Source organism: Pimephales promelas, chromosome 3 (assembly GCF_988280905.1).
Source record: "Pimephales promelas chromosome 3, fPimPro1.hap1.1, whole genome shotgun sequence".
NCBI classification, from domain to species: domain Eukaryota; kingdom Metazoa; phylum Chordata; class Actinopteri; order Cypriniformes; family Leuciscidae; genus Pimephales; species Pimephales promelas.
In genome coordinates this window covers 29124315-29137328 of record NC_142771.1, presented here as the reverse complement: position 1 = coordinate 29137328, position 13014 = coordinate 29124315, and the positions used below count along the sequence as shown (strand labels likewise).

The following is a 13014-nucleotide window of genomic DNA, read 5'->3' as shown; positions in this document are numbered from 1 at the left end:
CTTTTCTGTCCATCCAAAGTCAATGAGGATACTGACGTTCAGTGTATGGACAAAAATAGTTAAAAGTTTTCTTTTTCCAAAAATATATTGCGTTCCACAGAAGAAAGTAAGTCACACAGTTAAACGACATTGATTTTTGACTGAACTATCCCCTATCCATGGCAATATGCCTGCTCTCAGCAGACTGAACACTGTCATTGTGGTCCAGGTGTACATCTCAACAGGATATACTCGCTTGGCAATATGAACACAGCACACATGGGGCCAGTTGCATAAACATAGCCGTTATGTTAAGACACTGTCTAAAGATCTAGAATGACCCACTAGCAGTTAGTCAAAGGGCAGTTAATCTTACTTTTTTGGTATCAAAATAGGCCAATCGACGTTTTTATGTAACTGACTTAAAAAAGTTATGAACAGACTTAAAGAAAAAAAATGTATGACTAACTTGTAAAACTAGCCTTAGCACTTTATGCAACCAGCCCATGATCTAAATCTAAACACATTAATAACTCCCTAAGCGGCAAATGCAAATCACTTTTTTGTCTCTTGAGAGCAGCTCTTTTGATCTATCTAGAAAAACCAAAATAGCGAGAATAAAGATAATCTCCATGCAAAGGTCATGTTTAATAAAATATTCCAAACCATTTATTTTTTTGGAGAAGAATTGGCAGCCATTGCAAACAACGACACACAGTCCCCGTTCTGCCATTGATATATACAATATGTCAGAATACAAATTAATCATCACCTCAGTAAACAAGTGTTGTGGCCTCGCAACACGTGCCTGAGGGCGAGAAAGCTCATGTATGACTAATCAAAATAAAGATGATACATACTTTCATCTGACAAGCATGCTCGTTTGCAGCCTTCATTTTACACTGCTGAACACTGATGCTGGCGTATCTAACTGACCCAAAAACAAGCACACAAAATAATAGAAACAGAAGAGCAGAAGACAGATAGAAAGATGGAAGAACATAAATGACCCAAACTTACGAATAGCAATGAATTGAACAACCAGCAGTTTTCCCCTTTGTGTATTGATGGGAGGGCGACAAATGTCATTTCCTCTCATCATTTAAATTGTAGCTGTTCTGTATATTTGTCTAAATAATCAGGGAAATGTGTAATTGTTGCACACAGAACTGCATGCTTGGTGCATAAATCCTAATGGTGATTATAATAATCCAAAAGACATTTAAGCAAGTGAAGCTGCCATTTAGATGCATTATAAAGTGCCCCACCATGAAAAATGTAAACAACTCACATAAAGAAGATTTAAACGGAAAAATGCATTTCCACGCAACTCTAAGTAGCCATGGGAAATAATACAAATTTCAGTGGGGTTTTCCACATCCTTCAAATATCCCGCAAAGTGCTTTCTATATCCAAGCAGAACCACATTACAACAAATCCATTAAGTCTATATACATTAATCATGGGATAATTGCTGTCTTAACAGCTGTTAGTCCAAAAGTGATGTAATACATAATGCACTTCGGACCACAATGCGGCCGTCATAAATGTAATATGAAAACAATTACAACCGAAGTTTAATTTGCTTTATGGCTAAGCAACAAAAAGCAAACCACAAAATGGAGGAAAGTCCAGTGCACAAATGCACTTGCACAGCAAGTCCAATTCATCATTACAAAGTAGAAATCAAAAGCATTGTATTTAATCTGATGTCTATCTAGATCATAAAATAATATCTACAAAGTGCCAGGCTGCATTTTGTGCATCACTTCTGAAGAGACTCAGCAGAGAGCTTGAGCCGCCCCTACAGCTAATGAAGCTATTTATAAAATAGTGCTCTTAATATTGCAATACTGCCAAAAGGACAAATCTTTGGGAAGCCTACACCGCTGGGAGAACGGGATCAGCTCTTATTTGGTGAAGTTTCCTGTCAAAATACACGCAGGAAGCTGCAAGCTGCCACGGCAACCAGCCAGCCATTCAGCATACACCTACAGATGCTAATTGATATCGAAGTCCTGCAAGGTCCAAGAAAAAACTCAACCGTAATTAATAGGCTTTTGTGTATTGGGCCCACAGTCATCGGCGTAAACTTTAAAACCACATACTAAATTGCTAAGTAGCAGTTTCGGATGAAAACATTAGTTAAAGGATATGGGTTGCAAACCATCCTGAGACACCAGCTCCGTGGACGAGTGGTCTGTTTGATGCAGAAGAACACCACGGGCGCCAGCATCGGGTAGGGGGGCTGCTCCTCCTCATCGGAGGCCAAATCCGGAGTGGGGTCCCGGGCCCCGGTCCCCTGTGTCTGAGAGCTCTCATGGACGGGGATCCATGTGCTGCTCTTTTCCTCCTCATCGCCGATCTCTTCACTGGGACTGGGCGCCCGGTACAGGGCTGAAATGGGAACTCTTACCTCTCCTCTCTCCAAGTAATGAAAGTGTTCTCTCCCCTCGCCATCAGTCATGATAAAGCGTCTGACAATGGAATCCTATAGTTAAAAGAACAAATATGTCAAACGAACAATGACTGTATGGCAAGCCGATTTCACAATTATTCCTTTAAAGTAACTAGTATCTATTTAGTTTTTTTTTTTACTGGTGCTTTTAACATTAGCAAGTAATCCAATAGCGACTAGCTCCGTTTCAATTTCATTAGTATTGAAATTTCATTTTGATTAGTATTAAGATGTGGGTATTTTATTGATGAAATACAAGAATTTAAAGGGTAACTAAACCCAAAAACCTTTTTTTAGTTAATGATCTGTAATACTGGGGCTTTATTTATGCTGTTCATTGATTCAAGTAATTTTTGACATTTGGGTTTAAAGTGTTTTAATTCTACAATATATGGTGTAAAAACGTCTGAGCGCCCTCTTCAAGTTGAACGGTGGCTACTGCAGTTGAATTTTCCTATTGGAAGTTGTGGTACTCAGTGATGTCAACGAGTTTCAGTTAACCACGCCCTAGAGAGATGCGTCTCAGGTGGACACCCCTCCCCCTAGCCCCCTAGCACCATCAATCAAATATATTTAAGTCTTAGGTGTAATTCTAAAATGACAATTTGTCCCTCCCAATATTTGATCAGTATGATTATGCAGGCAATATCGATGTGATTGCAAATACATCTTTCTTTCCAGCTCCGAAAATATAAAATCCCGGCCGGTCCATTTCCCAAATCCATTCGACTTGCCTTACACTGTACATTAACAAAAACTATTTCTCCTGAAATCCATGTCATGTTTTCCCTACACTTTTAGTAGCTTGTGCACCGTCAGTGAGGTAGGAAAAACCAAACAGTAGAAGAGTTAGGAGCGCGAAATCTGACAGACATTTGGGACATATCTATGAATGGTAAATATCCTGTAACAGTAATTTAATCAAAATGTGGGATACATCACTGGCCGCTTTGTTGTCAATTCAGGCTTGTAATTGATGCTGATGCAGATGCTGTAATCACAGAGTGAGTATACGTTGGTATAACGATCAGATGTAATATAATTCCTTGTTGTGTTATACAATTACAAACATTCGGACTTTGACTTTTATTTTATTTTCATTAAAAAAATGTGTGCATGCGCCAAAACAAAAAGTCCCACAGCCACTTAAAAACATAAATATGTTAAAAAAAATAAATAAATAAAAAACATGAAGTATCCTTCAAAAAATACCTTTTACTATATTTATTTTTCACTAAGGTGTAGTATGTAGCCTATATAAATTGTGTAAATAGTTGCTGATACAGTATACTTTTAACTATAAGAACTAGGCCTACATATTTCGTAGTTACAGAGTATGTTTCAGCTTTACTAGTACAGAGTTAATATATGCTAGTAACGTTGACTCACAGTGTGCCGGACAGATAGGAGTCATTTCTAATATATAACACATACATTTAAACAACTATATGCTGGGTTGGTTGGAAGCGAAAGAGGATGAGGCAAAGATGACACAGATATACAGCCAATAGGATATATGCAATATGCAATGAGCGTAAAATATATATTTATAGAATTTGCGGAAAGGTCTAGTGTCCGGAATACAGTGAGTCTTTAGCATCCAAAATGTTAGCATTTCTTTTCCCTTAGCTAGGTTTTTTTTTTTTTTACTTGTCTTATCAAGTCAAATGTTTACTGTTCAATTTCATAATGTAGAACTATAAGAACAATTCAATTAGTAGTTTGATAATAAGCATCTAATAAATTATTATAAATAACTAGTAGTCAAAAACTAATTAAAAAAACAAATAATTGAGTATAATTTAATTTAATAATTTAAGTACTAAGAAAATGTAATATACTAGTGAAGAGGAGTGAATGTTAAATTGGCTTGCCATAGGATGTGTAAATGAAAGATAGTTGATTGTCACTGTTTTGTACAGTGAAGAGATAAGCACTTGTCAGATGCATCAAAGAGAAAAGATATAGATTCCATTGCAATAATATCCTAGTTTTACATATTATAAAATAAAAGGGATCATGAATCAATATAGCTAGGCTATACTAGTCCTGAAGTTGAATGAGAAAAAAAAAACGTTTTGAAAATCATATCTGCGCACAGCTGCCGTGGAAAATAATCATGTTATGAATATTTGTGGCTTATCTTCGTACAGTATTTCTATATTTCTACAAAACATACTGTGACGGAAATTGATTTTAAACACAACTTACAAAACAAAACAAAACAAATCAAAACAAATAAGTTACCTTATAGATAAGGAATTGGAGGTTCCCATAAGCATCTCCTTTACTTTCAGTGTACCGCAGAAAAATCCGTTCTGGTAAGAGACTGGGAGTCGCTGAGATCCATTTGTCTCTTTCAAATGCAGTTTCTGCCTCTTAACGACGCAAGTCCTTCGATTTTCTTTAAAATGAACAAATCTTGAGTGATTTATCCCAAAACATGCCAGAGTGTCTCAGGTGTGAAGCGAGAAAAGCCATTATCCAAAGAAGAAACTGCGAAAGGGTTTGGCGCATCTATGTTGGTCGGGATTCTCCCTTGATGTGACACGCCAAACTTCTAGTGAGCAGAACGCGCACGAGCACGTGACGCTTCATTTGGCTGTACCCGCATTACTTCACACCGGATACTCTTATCATTTTTATTAAGACGGAATACAATATCTTTAGATATGCTAATGAAATTAAATTAAAAGAAATAATTTCGAATGAATCTGTTAAACATTTTCCCACTCGCCTATGTTTAGCGCAATCATTCTCACAATACGCGTGTTTTCCATTTTCCCATCACCAGTTAACACCGTCAGATAGGCTACACAAATTATTTTTTTAAAAATTGACAAATCTACCATTTACGTCAATGAATTGAAATAACAGAATGGCCTCAAACTGATTTTCAGCTCTATTGAATTGTCACCATCAACTTTATGTTGGTGACGACAAGTCTAGTAGTAAATAAAATTTATTTATATAGCACATTTATTATCACAGCAAAGCTGACCAAAGCGCTGAACAAAGTCAAAGAATAAAAATAAAATAGACAACACATACAGTAGCCTAAACAATAAAACATAGATAACAATGAACAATTTTACAACAATGTTTTTAAAAAAAATGAATAAAATGTAAAATGCCTGGGAATAAAAATATGTTTTAATCTTCATTTTAAAGGTTGTGATAGACGTTGCAAGACGAATGTCCAGTAGTTGGTTCTAAGTCTACAAGCCTATTTACGTCACATCACACATGTAGACAGTCATTCAGTCACACAGTCATTTTTTTCTGGTATTATATGTTGTCCCTGCAGTCAGGAGGACTGTAAAAGCAGTGAAAAACTTAACGAGAGTAAATGAGAGAGAAAGAATGGTTGTTATTCAAGCGGTCCTGTGTTGAAATTGCATTTCAGGGCCATTAAGATGCAAAAAAAAATGCCCTATAGGCTAAAAACTTGCATCAAATCACAATAAAGAAAGAAAGAAAGAAAGAAAGAAAGAAAGAAAGAAAGAAAGAAAGAAAGAAAGAAAGAAAGAAAGAAAGAAAGAAAGAAAGAAAGAAAGAAAGAAAGAAAGAAAGAAAGAAAGAAAGAAAGAAAGAAAGAAAGAAAGAAAGAAATATTACAACTGGCTGAACTCAGGTAAGTAACTAAGGTAAACAACTCTAAAGGCACAATATGTAGGTTTTTTTGCCACAAGAAAGTGCGGTTTTCAACAATAACAAAGGCGTAGGTAAATGACACACTGATGAGCTGAATGATGGGACTTGCTGTCAAGCTGATGGATCTAATAATGTTTATGGATGAGTGACTACATTCATGTCTTTTAACATTACAGTGGTATGCAGCAAGTCGCGATTGCTAAAGAGACAGATATCTCATACAAGTCCCGCGGATATAAAGGAATAAGGACATTTAATTCTACCGAACTACCCGCAAGTGCTGGATTACTCAAACAGGTCAGTTTATTAGACGAATGAAACTGGTGAGGTAACGCAGCGCTGCTTCACTTCACTGGTTTAACGTTACACTATCACACTAAACGACTTTAAATGTGTATTGAAAGTTATAATGTTATACTACGTGTTAGTTTGTTAGAATAACATTAGAATAACATACTGATCATATTCTAACATTTCATCATGTTGAGCTAATGTTATATAATATTGGTCTGTTTAATGTACATTTGCTCACCTATCTAATAAAGCTGTCAAGTCATGATTCATGAAGCTCTGTCGAATCCAAGTTAGTCGTGGACGTGGAGCTCTCGGTATCTCAAAAACGCCACGCTGATATTGATCCTCATTTTAGTCCTCCTTGTTTGTCCCAAAGTCTGCTTACCATGGTCTATGTTTGAAAGAAACAAGCACTGCGTGCCGCTAAACGTTACGCACTACGCAGTTGTCCACGTCTGTCGCCATGGTTACGTCATTTCTATGGCAGTATGAATGGAAACCGAGGAAACCGCAGATATTGCGTCATTGACAGGCGAAATTTTTTTCCGGGACGGTCTCTTATTTAAAATTGGAATTTCTCTGAAATAAAAAATCTTTAGACTTTTGGGACATTGCAAGTACACAACTGCAGGAAATATATCACACTGTGAGTGATTTTTGGATATTTTATTACAAAATCCTTACATATTGTGCCTTTAATGAATTGAACTAACCTTAACAGTAAATGAGAGACTAAGCGGTTCTCTGTGTTGTCAAGATGCACAACAGTTGTCATGGTAACTCTCTCATCTGCCCCAAAATTTAGAAAATACAGCTCAACCGATCAACGCAAACTCATTATAATGCATTCAAGTTCTAAAAAGATATTACATATATACATGCATAGAAATAATAGATAATAATCATAATAATATTCCATAACCAGAACCTGTTTGTTGAGCTCAAAGCAGGTATGAAAGAAATCCTTCGAGATGAATAACGACTTTAATACTACCTGATTTTATAAACATCTGCCAGTGTTGACATAAAACATAAGAGACAGCTGTCAAATCTTATCGAGAAATGAAAATGAGATCAAATGGTACGTAAAGAACGTGATACTTATTATCTGAAATGCTGCTATTACGACATAAACTAATGGCATGAGTTGTCCCATGTCCCAAGAATCAGTGAATTATTTAATTTACAAAAACACAATACATCATTACTTGTAATAAATCATTATTGATTTCTTTTGGACTGGATGAGGATTTTGCAGTTTTCAACATCTCATGTGAGCTGACTGTCAAACATGGCATTGAAAATGCATTCAAAATGCTCTTAAATTTAAAAACACACTTTCCTGTGTTCTGAATAATAAGCCATTGTTTCAGTGGGAATCAATGTCGCCTCCAAAAGGGTTAGACATTCCGTAACCCCAACATATCTTTTAAAAAAATCCCTGAGAAAAGCATTTTACAGCGCACAGTATCACTGTTTCCATGGCATCTAGCATCTCAGCAAATTAACTGTCATTTTGAAAAAAAAACCTCCAATAGATCAATTTTTTGCCAGAGATAATCAATACACTGCTTTTGGGAGAATGACCTCCTAAGCTCAGGGTAAGCATGTGGTCGCCACTGATAGCAGCACTGGGGTTTTGCTGGATTTAGCTAGCACATGTGCTGTACAACAGCAGTGGAAAGATATATGGACTGAATGCATTATTGAGAGGCAGTGGGCGAGTCTACATGCTTTCCTTCCACGCTCAAGTTGTCTTGTAAATGAGTACAGTAAAACATAAAAAAAAAAAATGCGTTTAATGATTATCACATGAGCTTCTGAAGAAATTCACAATATATGCACATCAGAGGGAAGAGATGAAGCCTAAGCAACGTTTCACATGCCTGTTCAAAAACTGTAGGCTTTTTAGCTATGACAATACAAATGTTTGAACATATACATTGTATATTTATATACAGTATATCCTGTATATAAGTGTGTGTGCTGTCAAATCAAACACACATACATAAAGTTTCTGTAAACCCTAATGCGCAAATGATTGGTTTGAGTAGGTAAACTTAAATTAAACAAATTAGTTCAAATTAACTTTATTATTTTGAGTTCACCAAACAGACATAGGACTGGGATATCTATTTACATGCTTTGCCTGTGTAACGGTAGACGACGAACACAAGGAAGATTCAAAAGTACTAATGAAAACCTTTACTCGGACTATAAATTAAACAGGTACATTGAAGATGGCGGAAGTTTGACATGTAACAGAGATCAGACAATAAACTGACGACAAGCAGGAACTTTAATACACAGATGAAGACGAGATGATGGGCTTTTCTCAATCTGTGTTCTTGTCTGTATCTTGTGAAACGTCATCTTTTGTGGCCCAAGTACTGTCCCAATACACAATTTTGCATTTTCAGTTAAAAATCCCGGATGTGTTCATGACACGCCCATTTATACCAAGGATGCATCGGTTGGTAACTTGTGTGAACTTGACGGCAGAAACACACTGTAAAAATTCATACGCTTTATTTAATCGATAAAATTGTGGCAACAGATTACAAGCAATATTATTAATTAAATTTAACAAATTAGAAGTTTACACCCAAATATTTAACAAAAATATCTGAATAACAGACAGACATCAAAGATTAATTTAGAGCTATTTATATTTTTTTGCCAACAATTTTATTCAGTCTTTATTGCCGTAATTTTAAAACAATCCTAAAACAAACACTGATCACCATAATGGTGACGTAAATGTATATTTTTTGTATGTTTGTTGTTGTTGTAAGTTTCACTCATTTTAAATGGTTAACTTTTAAGGAATTCATTTGATTAATTAGTACTCAATTCTAATTTGTTAAATTTAATTAATAATATTGCTTGTAATCTCAATTGTTTTGATCAGATAAAGCGCATTCTTTTTTACAGTGTAATTGCAATGCTATACTTTGCAAATGCTTTCAAAGCATTTTATTAGCAAGTTATTTACTTAAATCTAGCCAAGTTTCCAATATGTTGAAATTATATACTTTAAATTTTAATACATTAGCTTACTCAAATATTTCAAGTTAAGAGCATTAAAATGTATGAGTACAAAATAAAAATCAGGCAGTTTTGCTTACTTAAACATTGAAGCAATTTTTTACCTCATTTTTTTGGAGTTTGCCAACCTTTTCAGATTTACAATGTAACCTATTTTTCACACACACACACACACACACACACACACACACACACACACAAACACACTGTATGTATAAATATACATATAATCTTTTATGTAAGATGCACTTATCAGCTCTAATATATTTTTATTAAGAACCACTTAATGACTCAGCTGTGTCAAACTCTACACCACTGCTTTTTTAGTTGAGAAAGATAAAGACCAAAGATCTATCGACAAGTCTGGAAACAGGTGTATGGCTTAAATTACACTGAAATGTATTTGATGATTGTTGGGGCCAAGGGGTTTGCACAGTTTGGTGAGCATCCAACAGTTGTGCAGCGTCAACTAAAGCCACTCCAATATCTGTGGTGAGAGAATCCGACATGTTCTCGGGGGGGATGCAAGCAGCACTATCAACCTATCAATCATCCCTTGGGTGGTTTGATGCCCCGCCCCATTTGCTCCTCCATTCCCTTCCTTTTTTTTTCACTGCAAGCCTTTCAAAAGAATTCTTGAATTTTAAGGATTCTATTTCTTTTTTCACAGTTCTGTATCCAGTCATTTTTTGCACGCAATTTGGCAGATTTAATTTTCTATTCAAGACTTTTCAGAGATTAGATGCAGCTTGATTTGTGAAAGTTGTGAAAAGCATGAATATTTCAAGGACCTTCATCGTTCTTTGTTATATAATGAACTCATACAGGAGGTACTCAAATATTGCTCATCTTATCCCAGTGTTCTATCAGGTGTTCCGTCCCACTCGCCTCCTTTGGGCAGTCAAACGTGTCATATCACTGGTATCATCAGAATAGCATGCTGTACATTCCAATCTGTAAAGCTGCTTTATCCCCCTAGTTTACGCATCTCATTATCCCGGTGGCTGAGGAGCCATCTGGACACGTCCACCACTTTCTAATAAATATAGTAAGGGGGACTTAACTCATCCTTACAAGACAGTAGACCTTTAATAAAAAGCCATTGATGGGACGGAAATAAGTAATCCAATGGCCATGGATATCTTATCTTATCATACACCCGATTCCGATCTTTTAATCTTCTTGATCAGGGGTTCTCCAACTAAGAGAGCTGATAACTGCTGATATTTGATAACATCTCACGTTTCATTCTTCCTTAAGGGCGGATTGAGCTTCTACAGCATGTTTTCATAATTTCCATTTCTTTACTGAGGCAATCTGAATGTGGCCTGCATGTGGTCCAGAGCCGGTTTAACACAGATAATACTAAGTTAGGGGAAAAAAATAACTTGCAGAACCAAATGAGAGTCTTCGTTAAACAGACGTCATGCAGATTTTCTTTTGTTTTGATCTTCTGTAACTCTTTAATCCTCCAGTATAGAAAGAGACAACTGATCTGCCAGACATATCAACAATAAAGTTGCAATGCCAACATTTGTGGACGAAAAGTGTTTGTTCAATCTTTTGAAAGTGAAATGGCAGAAACATTACAAGCATCCGTGGGTAGAAAAACAATAATGAGAATGGCTTTCACTGATTCACTAACAAGCTGAGGTTGGAATAACACACTGGAATGATGAGAAAAGACAAAAATCAAGCTAACATTCATCCACCGAGCCACCACCTCCAGCACTGTGTAGTCACTTTCACATGGTCACGAAAACCATAGCAAGTTCTCAACTTTGCTTCATGAGCCGGATTTTACAGTGGACATCAAGTGACGCTCAAACCAGCAAACCATAATTAATCTAGCCTTTTTTTATGTTTGAGGATGAGGACATGTCATACAACCTGCCCATGCTGGCATCTGCTTGATTTGGCTGGTTTTACCAAGTGACAGATGAATTTGCACAAAAATAATGCAGAGTTTGATTGGGTGTTAGCCTTTGACATCAACAATGGAAAAATATGGGATTTTATTTCTTCTCCCTTTAACGTTATTAAGTCTATTCATTTGGGGGACTCTATACTGGTCTAAATGATGGAGAAGTCCAGTACATCATCAGAGAGAAGACTGTTGGCTTTACCAGATCGAGTTACAACGTTTTAACTATATTATATAACTATACATTTTATAACTATATAATTTTCCTATGGAAGTCCATGGCTATACTGTCCCTTTAGGAACATTTTCCACCCTTGAAACGGATGCTATCACTGACTATTTAGTTAGACTTGTTAGACATGATGTAATCTGCACATACAGTGGTATGAATAAGTTTTGGCACCCATGCTAAAGTTGCCTAAAAAGAGGAATAAAAAAATCATCTTTTCGATATTGATCTTAATGCCTTAAGTAGAAAAATTAGGAAAATTCCAACCTTTAAGGACACCAATTTTCTTTATGAATGAATAATGTATCATAAATAAATAAATGTTTTTCCTTAAAATACAGGGTGCAGAAGTCTGGGCACCCCTATGTTAAATTCCCATAGAGTCAGGCAGATTTTTATTTTTAAAAGCCAGTTATTTCATGGATCCAGGATAATATGCATCCTGATAAAGTTCCCTTGGCCTTTGAAGTTAAAATATCCCCACATCATCACACACCTTCCACCACACCTAGAGATTGGCATGGGGTACTTTCCATAAGATCATCTTTCAATGCAAATCAAACCAGCTATTAGGCTAACTGAAGTAAAACCATGCCAATCTCTAGGTGTGGTGGAAGGGGGTGATGATGATTCGGGGATATTTTAATTCCAAAGGCCAAGGGAACTTTATCAGGATGCATTTTATCCTGGACAATTTAACATAGGGGTGCCCAGACTTATGCACCCTGTATTTTAAGGAAAAACATTTATTTATTTATGATACATTATTCATTCACAAAGAAAATTGGTGTCCTTAAAGGTTGGAGTTTTCCTCATTTTTCTAATTAAGGCATTAAGATCAATATCCAAAAGATGATTTTTTATTCCTCTTTTTAGGCAACTTTAGCATGGGTGCCAAAACTTATTCATACCACTGTAATAGCCTGCAGCTTTTGGTTTTTGATATAAGATCCTGATTTCTCCAAAGAACAGGAGGGGCAAAGGCTAAACGTTCCGGAGCAGAGGCATATTTATGCACCTCAGAGGTGTATAAATACAAAATACAAAGCTTATTTGGAATTTTTTTGATACTGCGAGACCTATCATGAATCTTTCAACAGGACTCTGAGGAAGCTGTAGGAAACTGATAAGGAGCTGTGCAGCCGTGTAATCACCCAACTCTTATGATGGAGCTAAATCATAAATTGTCATCTAGTAGTACCTGGACTAAGTTATGTGGGGTAGTCCACTATGTGGCCTTGAAGAGGGCTCAATCGAACATACTGTATCACTGTCCTCATTTAATGTCCAAGGGAGAGGGTCACGCACAAGTTCACTCTTTAGACCACCAGTAAGAAGGTCAGGAAGAGTGCAGCGTTCATCCATGAGCTTCTGCACCCTACTAACATTAATTTGATGACTGTACTTTCCATTAGGGATGGAATGAAT

At 36.2% G+C, this 13014-nt stretch overlaps 1 protein-coding gene across 3 annotated transcripts in view; it reads right to left on the bottom strand.

Moving 5' to 3' along the window:
• Nucleotides 1-5002, bottom strand: part of cacna1ha (calcium voltage-gated channel subunit alpha1 Ha) — a 119548-nt gene extending 114546 nt beyond the window's left edge. For all 3 annotated transcript variants that reach the window (XM_089128719.1, XM_089128721.1, XM_089128720.1), the window contains exons 1-2: nt 4685-5002; nt 2137-2470 (exon numbers count right to left, since the gene is read on the bottom strand). In XM_089128719.1, the coding sequence (XP_088984845.1) occupies nt 2137-2446 (310 nt within the window). In that variant the 5' untranslated portion in view covers nt 2447-2470; nt 4685-5002. The remainder of the gene's footprint in view (nt 1-2136; nt 2471-4684) is intronic.
• Between the last annotated feature and the right edge of the window lie 8012 nt (nt 5003-13014).